Source organism: Echinops telfairi, unplaced genomic scaffold, assembly GCF_000313985.2.
Source record: "Echinops telfairi isolate 266 unplaced genomic scaffold, ASM31398v2 ScPeMD7_23;HRSCAF=83, whole genome shotgun sequence".
Taxonomy (NCBI): domain Eukaryota; kingdom Metazoa; phylum Chordata; class Mammalia; order Afrosoricida; family Tenrecidae; genus Echinops; species Echinops telfairi.
Window position 1 is genome coordinate 28,131,361 of NW_022103920.1, and position 11,325 is coordinate 28,142,685.

Sequence of the window (11,325 nt, forward strand, 5' to 3'; positions counted from 1 at the left end):
GGGTGTGGGGCTTGTCTCATTCAGGCCATCTCTCCTTCCCCACCAAGCCTCTCCAGACCTTCTGGAAAGTGCTAAACCGCAGTGAAGGGCAAGATAAATGAGGCTCTTCAGACAGAGGTTACAAAGCAAACTTATCTAAAGTACATTTTCAAGTTAAGGGTGGCTGACCAAACTACCACCTCAAGGAGAGTACAAAATACTAGGACCCAGAGAGCACCGGCATTTTATTGAACACATACGTCACTGGAAATGCAAAGCAAAGCTTAGAAACACAAAATGTGGGTGTAGGAGGTCTGACAGGGCTTGATCAAGGGCAATGTAACCGAGAGGAATTACTGAAACCCGAATGAAGGCTGACCATGATAGTGGGACAAGAGGAAAGTAAAACGAAACAGAGGAAAGAACTAGGAGGCAAAGGGCATTTACAGAGGTCTAAATACAAGCATGTACAAATGTAAATATATTTATATATGTTGGCAGGGAAATAGATCTATGTACATATATTTATAGATTTAGTATTAAGGTAGCAGATGGACCTTGAGCCTCCACTCAAGTACTCCCTCAACTCAAGAACACTTTGCTCTAATAACCTGGCATTCCATGATGCTCACCTTCCCAACACGATCGCTGAAGACAAAGTGGGTGCATAAGCAAATGTGGTTTCAGGGACAGGCAGGGGAGGCCTCACTGACTACCTGAAAACAGAGTTCAATACCACCACCTGGGCAGCTCTGCTAGCACACCACGCCCTACAAATGGCAAATCAAAGGTTCACCCTTCCTGCTGCTGGAAGGAATAATGGCCTGAAATGCATCCTCTGAAACGGAGGGGGATCGATCCTTATAGAAATGCAGATTGCTGAGATGCAAGATCCCACATTCCTGGAGCTGGGGACATGTGGGTTTTATGCATAATTAGAAGCTGTGAATGGCTATTCTGCTTCAAAGCTCTGCCCCGGGATTTTGAATTTTCAATACATTGATTAATAATGATGAATCCTGGACCAATGGCAAATGTTCACAGCCATGTTTTAAAAATGCCCAGGGAAGAATATCAATAATCTATAATTGCAATAAAGTGATCACTTTATTCTAACCCACGCTGAGTTTGGGCCAGAACTTTAGACTTAGAAGTTGGGCTGGGTAAAGAAGGTGGTAATGACTCACGTAGGTCCACAAGCTCAGGGGCAGCACTGGGTTTAGAAACCATGTTGTGCACAGAAGGGTGCAGGGATTTTAAGACATTCTGCCTGGAGAAAGACATAGAAGGTGGCCTGTCAGAGACGAGAGGTGGCTGCAAGTGCACTGGCTGTCTTATCGATGTGGCGGAGGAAGCCGACTTGCTCAGTACAGAGAGTAGACCAGGAACGACAGGAAACTAACGGGCAGTAAGTACATTGGACTAGGATCTGAAAGAGTTCTGAGGGTCCCAATCATAGAAAGGGCTTCCGTGTGAAGGAGGGGAGCTCCGTGCCAAGGAATATCTTCAGGCAGAGACAGCCTGGTCTCTGTGAGGGAAATTATGAAGGCAATTTGTGCAAGATCCCGTTCAGCTCAGAGTGCCAATGAGTCAAGCATGAGAAAGAAGCGGTACCTGAGTTGCATGTTGATTCTTCCTTCCTGCAGAAACCAATACATCTAGTGACTTCTTCAATAACCACGTATTGAAGACCTATGATTCGTGAAGCACTGCGCAGAAGGCGTGGATGGCACAGAGATGAGGAAGGCACAGTCCTGTTCCCAAAGAGCTCACCTTCTAGAGGGGGCGGGCAGGAACATTGCAACGATTATACTGTAACGATACAACCCAGGTGACAGTCGAGGGCCTGTGAGATCACAAAGAGCCCCCTCACTCAGAAAGCTGAGTGTGAAAGAAGGAAGAGGCAAGTGTAGGGGTGGTGACGGTTAAGGGCACAAGCGTGGAGGGGATGGAAAGGAATTCGCTATGGCCCAACGGGAGTGTCTATGCGGCAGTGAGCAGAGATGAGTCTACAAAGCCAAGCAAAGGCTGGCTCATACAGGGCCTTGCATGCCAAGTTAAAGAGCCAACAGGTTATCCTGCAGTTGGTGGGAGACCACAGGAGACATTCAGACAGGGAAGTGATACGCTCAAGCTGCAATCCAGAAAGATTCTTGTTGAGTCCGTAGGAAAGATAGGATGGCCAGGAGACCAGGAAAGACCAGGGGTCCCGGCAAGAAACAACGAGGACCCGGACTAAAAAGAGAGGCGGGGGGTTAAGAGTGGAGGCTGAGTTACTGGGTGGACGGTAGGAAGATTCCGTGAATGTTGGAACTCCAGGAGGAGGGCAGGGCAGTTTGGGTGGCGGGGGGAGAAGAGTGCTTCGGGAACTGTTGAAACTAAGGCACTGGTAGATTTTACAATTCATCTCAACGCCCATGATAATACTCTTGGAATCCCAGGCCCCAAACTCTGATGAGCAGAAAATGTCAATCATCCATCTAGCCACGTTAGAACCCACGCTGGTCAACTCCACTGGCCTTGGAATCTAAAAGACACACTCCGGGGAAACCGCTCCCACCCGCTCGCCTTCTGCTTGAAACTTGTCTGTGGCCAAGTCGGCAAACTCGTGCTCCTCAGCGCAGGTGCAGTTTCCAATAAGGACACGGTGGTTCTTGGCTGTCGATGCAGGCAGCTTTCCTTATTAAACCTACGTGCCACAACCCACCTAATGACTGAAACGAAGTGGATTTCCAGATTTCTAAATCCTATGTCCATTTATTTCTTAGTACTGCAAGCCCTCTTCACACATCTCAGTTTGCAACCAACCCCCCTCCACCAAACAAGCCAACCAAGGCTTTGCAGCCATTAAAAAAAAAAAAAGTCATTTAATCATCTTTGAAAGTGTAAAGACCTACAAATATCCAGAGATTGGACTATAAGGTCATCTACTTGATGTAAAACTAATTCCCACACCTTCTCATTTGCTAGGAGGTTCCCTTCAGTAGTTTACCCTGAGGAACCAGCTGCAGTGCTGTGGCTGCTGTTGTTGTGGAAGGGGCAAGGCCTGCATTAAACAAACAACCTGTACTCTTTGACACTCAGCCCGAGATGCTAATGAAAGTTCAACAGGGAGCAGATGGCCAGAACAGGCCCCACCCCCCGCCCTCTCCCCAAACCAAGGTCCTTCTCTCGCCAAATACTCACAGCTTTTGCAAAGACCCCCATGAGCTCCGGGAACTGATGGGTCAGGAGGGCCAGCATGGCTGTGAAGGAACACAGTCCAGCGGTGAAGAGGATAAAGAAGGGGAGCTCCTTCTTTGGGTAAACTGAGACTTCATGGAAAGCTGTGGAGAAGACCAAAAGGGAAACACGTGAGGGTGGCGTGACCCGCCTTCTCGGGAATTCCTCTCGAGTGCGGCCACCGCTGCAAGGCTGGGAGCGGGTGGGTGAGAAAGGGGGAAGGCTGCGCAGGAACAATCCACACCAGACCTGGCCTTTGGCTGCCTAGCTGCTCCTGAGACTGTCGAAGGGCAGGCAAGGCTGGATGGCAGACTTTCAGGAAGGGCCCATGTACGCCTAAGAGACTGCACTCCTTTCTCAAAAACAAGCACACATAAAGCAGCTAAGGCGCATTTAAGTCATAAAATGCCCGTGGACACTTCCAAACCAAGTATCCTGAAGTAGGGGAGGAAGGGGAAGACCCTTGTCCACATGTTCACCTTCCTGTAACTCTTTCATCACGGCAGCACGGCGCTATTCGTTTATCTAGTATGTTTTCCTGGCGCACAGCAAGTATGCCAGCGGAGGGTGCCGCCCTGAGAGAGAGGGAGGGAGCTCACGTGCCGGCCTCCTCGGTCTGCAAGGGTGTCTGGCACACTTGTAGGGCACCCTCCCCGACAGACTTCCAACAGGCACCGAACATAAATAAAGCAAACAACCTTCGGGTTCTTTAGGGTCTTTCACAGCTTTGGATTGTGGGAAAAGCAGAAAGCTATGGTGGAAAAAAACCCCGAGAGAGGGGTCTGCAGCTGTCTGGGTCAGTGGGGGTGCCTGCCAGAAGGGCTGGCCTGCACAGAGGTGGACCGCCCCAGCTGCCTGCACCCCTGGTGCAGGGGAGAAAGCTGTGAGGAGCTGTGTGTGAATCACCCACGGACTAGAAGCCTAATTAGAAATGGTTCTTTGACTCAGGAAACCCAATCAGCTCTTGCGTCTCACAGCCCTACCCAGGAATCCGTTCTGCTGGAATCCGAGGGCAGAGAAGATGGAGAGGGAAAAGGACAGGCCTGGATGCTGGCGAGTGGACCTGCGAGGATGCAAACACGGGGTCTGATGGGGCAGCAGCTGCCCTTTCCGTGTGCAGAATGTGGTCTCCGTTCAAACCCCTGACCTCTTCCTGCCCCTCCCTTCCAAGCTGAACTCCGCTCCCACAGAAGATTTCGGGAGTGGTCAGGTTGTGCACATTACACTTAGTTCAATAAATGTGAGCCAGAATTTCAGAGCTTATTCTTTTAAGAATGATAACCTTGTTCTAATCGTTCATCTATCCTCAAGGAAATTTATTTGGACCCGATGAACACAGTTCATCCTTCCAGAAAACTGCCTTTTGTACCCCCAAACCAGAAACTATCATGAAGATCTCCCCGATGGGAAGGCCAAAGGTCAAGAATGGACCCCTGATAGAGATTTCTGAAATCAAAGCAACGTAGTGGGGCCATGAGACGCCTTTTACCAGATGACATGGACCAGGAGGGCCCCCGTCCTGGAGCTCTCCTGGGTTCCGTGCTGGGAGTCTGACTAGCAAGAGCTTTTACTGGGATACCAGCCGTCAGATGGGCACCCAGCTCCTATCCCAAGGGAAATGATGAGTGGCTCAAATATGCTGGCATGTGAAACTGACTATGCACCCTGGCCTCTGGAGTTACACTGCTCCCCCAGGGGGAAGCATTCCTAGACGGTATAGCTGTACGCTATTGATGTAACTGTGGTCGTCCCGAGGGTGGGGGTGGCAGGAGAGGAGAGGAGAACGAGAGAAGAGTCAAGATTTGGAGCTTATGATCCGAGGGCGAAAAATATGTTCTACGTCAGAGCCACATGAAGGGCCTGGACATGCTCCACGTACACAGTATGATTCGCTAATAACTATTTAGCCCAAACTGTCAAAACAATGTTGTATTACAGAAACCACAATAATATTTCCCACATGTGGTGTGGGCCATTAGGCTGCGATCGTGGAAGGCACCCGAGGGTGATACAGTGCGGAGGCTGCACGCAGGCTCTGCGCGAAATTCCGCCAGCTCACCCCATCCAGCCCACCAGAGGCTCCTGGGAAATGCCTCTGCCGGCGGCCACGGCCTGGCCTGGGGCCTCGCTCCCACTGTGACTCATCTGCGCTCCCTCTGAAGTCAGCTTCCTCCTCAAGCCCCAGTCTGTGTGGGCCACATGGCACCAGCTGGAGAGTTCGGGCAGAACCGGCCCAGTGGACCACCCCAGCATATTGTCAGCATCCTGACCAAAGGAGGCTCTCCGGGGTTCAGGCCGGTCAGTATTTCACACTTCCTCCTGCAACCTGCCAGTCCTCAGGATCTTTGCATTTGTTGGGCCTGTAGAAACTTGGAGAATCAGAGACCCAGACCCGCTCCCAGAACTCACATGAAGCCATGTGCTTGCACGCCGAGGCTGGGTGTGAGGAGAGTCAGGCGAGGCCAGGCTCCTCGTGTGCAATCAGTCACCCTTCCCCAACTCTTCCCAGCCTCACCGGGAGCCATGGCCACCTCGAGGGCTGGCCAAAGAGAGCACTAGAGAGAGTTGGCACTTACATGGGAGCAGTTCTCTGTCTGCCGTTTCTGTACAGATGGGGTAAGGGTAAAATAGGTGCCCCTTTTCCAAGGGATAAGGGATCATCCGGAAAGCTGCAAGAAGAGAGACAGCATGTTAGAGGTCTGATACTTGTCTCAAGGATCTAACTTCCGAAAGAGACTTAGGAGCACGTCTGTAATGGGGAACAGTTCTGCAGCACCTCCCGGGACGGAGGGGAGACCCACACAGCCGTGGAGGCGTGTACCAGATAAACTGTCAGAGACACATTATGATGTATCACGTGCACATTAATCTCCCGCTATATATTCTGGGCAAACCCCTCAGGACTGGGCGGGGGCAGGGGTGCAGAGGTGGAGGGGAGCCAACAGAGCCGATGCCCAGGGCTTCATCAGCTATAAAATATGATAAAAATGTTATAAGCACTAATCCAATAACTCAACCGATGGTCATAACACAAACCTGGATGGGAATGCTGGCCCAAGAAGCAAACGCGGACTGACTTGGCACTCGTTGCAGATGTACAAATACGAAAGGCATCCTACCGTGTCTATTTAAAAACGATGTCTGAGCGGATTAGAGTCCCAACCAGGATGGAGATCCAAACACAAGTCCAAAAAAATGCATGACTTGGGAGGTATTTCCAAACGTTATGAAACTTTTAAATCTTTACTATCATGTGGGGAAAATATGAATCTGGAGAGATTGATGATCTGTTTGCTGAGGCTGTCAGGCCACCTAATTCTGCTCTTGTGGCTTCGGACAGCGTCCGGCCTCACAGCTGAATTACGGCTTTCCAATCAGTCTCTCACTCCCCGTTCCCCCTCGTGTGACTCTCCCGGTGACCATGTCGTCAGCATGTTAGTCTCACTGTGCCTATGAACAGGGGGCACGGAGGCAATTTTTCCTCCGCAGATGTCCTTTAACTGCAGCAGGCTGTGGACGTAAATACAAAAGCTAGCCCCCTAGGCTGGGAAGGGCAGGTACCAAGCCAGGGGCCCTCCCGGGTGTCACTCAGGAGCCGCGGTCTCAGCCTGAGGTGCTACCTTTTGAGGACTCAGGGCTGCAGGCCCCGCACTGCATCACGACTTCTACCTTCTCCAAACGCTCCCCCTGCACGTATTTATCTTTTGCATTCTTCTTTCAAACAGGGATCAGAAACAAAGAGTGTTCTCCCTCACGAGGAATGACAAGGCTCCATTGTAACCCACGTCGGTGCACATATGGTATTTATTCTGGTGTCTGAATATTATTTAAAAGTAAAAACATTCTGTATGGGATCCCAGCATTTGGAATGCAGTCAATCTACACCGCAGTGGTATCGCTCTGGGGTTACAGCGCATTGCCACGGAGAATATAAATCACTCTCAATGCGGGATTAGGGCGCCGCCAGTTTGCTGGCAGTATGCTGAGGTAGAAATGTTATCAATTTTCCTCTCAGAACAGAAATCTCTTAAACGGAGATTAAAACATTAAAAAAAAATTTTTTTTTTTTGCATCAGACTTCTTTTTTTTTTTTTTTTGCATCAGACTTTAAACTCTTCTTACAATGAAAGTCTCACCCTCCTTTCTCCATTCTCTTCCTCGGGCAAACAAAGATGGCGTTTGTCACGAGAAGGGATCTAGCAAGCCTTAGCACAGGTGGCTAACACACAAAGATCGCTCGAAGGAGGCAACATCTCTCTTAACAGCATCAGACTTCCAAGAAAGGGGAGGGGGTAGGGGGTGGGGTGGCGGGCAAAAAACAACACACAAAAACATTTCAGTGCTTCTATGGTATCGACTAAAAATCTCTTCTGGGACGCATAGAATTTAAAGTATCACACTGCAAGGTTTTAATGCCTTTTTCCCATAAGTGCTATGATGCTAAAGAAAGCACCACCCAAAGGCGGGGGCACCCATGTGGCAGTGTTGCTAGGAATCCAGTCTCTGTGCGCAAGCAGGGCTGCAGACCTTTCACCCCCTTCAGCTCTGGGATGCAAGGAAGCCCCACGTGGCTACCCCTGGCGGGGCTGGATTGTTCTGTGGGTGCAAGCGCACTTGCACGGCCAGAGCAATTGTGGAAAAGATGCACAGGAGTTTGCCGAACCATAGGAAGCTAAGGGCTTGTTGGTGGCTTTTCCACCAGCTATCAGACGGTTTCTACTCTAGCATTTGGCACATTCACCGATTTTTATGCTTCAAGTTAGCCTTTTTTTGCCTGGTGGCAGAAGGGTCTTCTAATTGGTTCTGGCATTTTGGGAGTGGATGAAGCTATTGATTGCAGTCTACTTAACAAAAAAGCACACACCCCACAGTCCTCCGTGATTGTCAAGGTGCCCATGGGGCTCCTCAACACTTTCTCCTCCTCCGATCGGTTGTCATTGACATTGAGCACAGAAAATAACATCAAGCTTGTGGCTTCCCTAAACAAGAGCAAATACTATTTCGCTCGGAATCCTATACTCTCACCCAGCCTGCTGTGCAGGGTTCAGCAATGTGTGCGATAAGCAGCGGAGGTCTGGAAAGACTGGGAGGGGCTGGTGTCCCCTTGGCAGCCTCCCCTCCACTCCCCACCCCTCCCCACCTCTGGTCCTTTTCCCTACAAAAAGCCTCCGGGCTTTTTGCCGCATGTCTCCAGATTTTGCAAGTGCAAGTATTAAGAGCACACTGATTTGGCGGTCCATGCCAATAGGATGGGAAAAGGAAATCTACTTTAAGAACAACTAGAGTCTTTCCTCTACATACACTGAAGAGGAATGAAAAACACTCGTGCAGTTGGTTAAACACAAAATGAAAGCTGGGCCACTCAGACTTGACAGGAGGTACATCAACATTTCTGCATCCTTTCCTTCCTCTACCTTGATTTCTTGTGTGCCTTGGCCGAAGAGGCAAAATGGACCCGGGAATTGCCCTCTCAACAAACCCTGGGGCACAGCCCCGCCTTCTTTTATCTCTGGCTCGACCAAGTTTTCCAGGCTGCAAACCCATCCGTACAGATGATGGGAGGACCAGCAGAGCCAAAGCGTGGACAGAGGCTGGATGCCTGAACAAGAGAGCTCCCATTGCCCTGTCTATGGTGCCTTTCCTGTGAGCATTTCAGAGAACCTTAGGCGGATCGATAATGTACAGTCAGGGTGAAGTGAACTGGAATCCCAGCTCTGGGTCTTCCAGCAGGCACTCCAGATGGGAAGCACATGATCCGATCACCAAAGAAGTAACTAGGAAGTTCCCACTCTGAGGATAAGGTCCTCCCTGTGAGGCGAGATCTGAGGTGCTGCGCACACCCAGTGGGGAGCAGGGCACCTGACACGGGAGGAGAGTAGTGACCGGGCTAAGGGCCGTAGGGCACCGAGTGGGTCAGTCAATCGTCCCAGGCTCTTTTCAGTAAAAAGGAGAACGCCATCCTACACCATCCTGCTCCCAAGGCCGTTAGAGATAAAAGAGCGTTAAGCATCCGAGCGCCATGCCTGGCTGCTCAATAAAGTCTCCTTTCTCTTTTCTTTTACTGAAGGTCCCACTTTCTCTCTCTCTGGGGCCACTCACTAGCTTGTAAACAAAAACTCTCATTTGCTTGTAAACAGCAGAAGTGCACGTGATAAAGGAGTACATCAGCATCGAGATGCAAAGCTTCTGTTCTCACATTTGCCTGCCATCCACGGGACAGCATCCTGGGAGGACCGTTTGCCTTTCCCGAGGCATTCTGGAGCCAGTGATCAAGAAAACTGGTCCGAATATCTGAGGCCTGGGTTCTGATCTGTGTTCTTCACTATCGAATTGTGAGGTCTGGGGAAAACCCCTTTTCCTTGGCTGGAATCAAGTGATGATGCGCACTTCCAATTCTGACGAGAGATGTTTGAGCTATGCAGCGGATTCACCATCTGGCTAGTGACCCTCACATCTGTACCATGTATGCGCGCATGCACACACACGTTTCTCCCAAAGAAGTTCCATGTCATCCCGGTATCCCCAATACAATGAAGGGGGCCAAGGATGGACCCAGCAACTGTGTGTTGGGTAAATGTAAAGACGAGTCCGTGCATGATCAAGAAGCAGCAGCATTTTCCCTTCAGGGATTCAGGAAGATCCAAATGATGAGCCCTGGCCAAGGCTGAATAAAGGAAAGAAGCAAAGGGCGCAAGCTGGCTCTGCTGAGCATCGGTGGGGAGCATGACCCGCTGTGGGGAGACAGCGTGCTCACTTAGCTGGCTGTGACCATGGACTTCAGCTGCTCCTTGTTCTCTCTCAAGTTACAACAGTTAGATTCAGACTACACCTTGACTCTATAGGGAAAAAAAAATCTCTCTTTAGTAGTCCAAAAAGTGCCAGCCATTTGGAGGAAGAGTTAGGTTAGAGGAAATATCCTAAGGACCACATCTTACAGTGAATAGCATTAGGTTCAAAGAGAATACATTAGAATCAGAATCTCATCCTATGCTTTAACAATGGCCCATTTTCCCCTCAAAGGAAATCTTCTGCCCTAGCTCCCTCTGAAAAACACTGCCCTCAAATCTTATACATTATGTAGTGAATTCTTTAGGGGGGAAAAAAATCTCCACAAGGAAAATAAAGCATTTCACTCAGCCGAATGGCAACAAAGGCAGGCTAAGCGATTTACCCCGTGGCAGATGGGCACGTTGTCTGCTATCTGGAACTAGAAAATGAAATCTTAAAGTTCACACGTGCAGTCAGCAGACAACTGACCCCGGTTCGTAAAATAAAGGCAGCCCAAACAGAGCCCTGAACAGCTCCAGGTGGGAGGAAGAGGAGGCCACACTGGCATTTAAGACAGGTGAAACAGAAGACGGGCCACTTAAAATGGGCCCAGCAAGGGCGATCCTATTGTAAAAGAAGGCCCCGTGAAGATAAAATCCCTCATTCACATGCGCTTTCTGTGTTCGACACATACGAGCAGTGGGGTGTGTGCATGAGTAGAACCAGAGCCTACAGTGCTTTAGGTGTGTGCAGTTCAGATAAGGAGCCAGCAGCTGTGTAATGAACCCAGCTATAGGGCAAAACACATGAAGTCTTGTCAAGCAGCACCTTCCCCTTCTTGATTATCTTGACTTGGAAGAACACGTTGTGTAATTTCAGGGCCTGGGACAGTGATGAATCAAACATTTGGGAAGCCTTTGAAATGCTGATGTCTGTGCGGTTGAAGACTCAGATTGAAAAAAGCAAAGCAGCAACCCACCATATGTTTCAAACACAAACAATCTCTGCCACGCATCAGCTGGGCTTAGGGTTTTATCAAAAATGGGAGGTTTGTGTTTTGTTTTCTTTTGTTTTGTTTCAGCCTGATTGGTGGGAAGCACACTTAATTCCTCAGGATGACTAATGCTCCGACATCCAAGATTCATTAAAAAGTAAAGTAAAATATACCTCCACCAAACAACGTTCTTGGCTGAACTTTTTTTTTAATCTCTAAAAGATAAATTGACTAAAAAGAATAATCATCTCTAACCTGGATCTTGGTGAAACTGGGTGGTGTACTCTTCCTCTTGAATTCCCTTTGTAATGAAAAATCAAGTTGGCAAGGAGTTGAGTGGCCTTAAACTTCAGAATTAAAGG

The 11,325-nt window shown here is 49.4% G+C and overlaps 1 protein-coding gene across 2 annotated transcripts in view; it reads right to left on the minus strand.

The window, feature by feature from the left end:
• Positions 1-11,325, minus strand: part of ST7 (suppression of tumorigenicity 7) — a 212,503-nt gene that overhangs the window by 3,373 nt on the left and 197,805 nt on the right. For both annotated transcript variants that reach the window (XM_045288752.1, XM_004707768.4), the window contains exons 13-14: positions 5,778-5,870; positions 3,166-3,305 (exon numbers count right to left, since the gene is read on the minus strand). In XM_045288752.1, the coding sequence (XP_045144687.1) occupies positions 3,166-3,305; positions 5,778-5,870 (233 nt within the window). The remainder of the gene's footprint in view (positions 1-3,165; positions 3,306-5,777; positions 5,871-11,325) is intronic.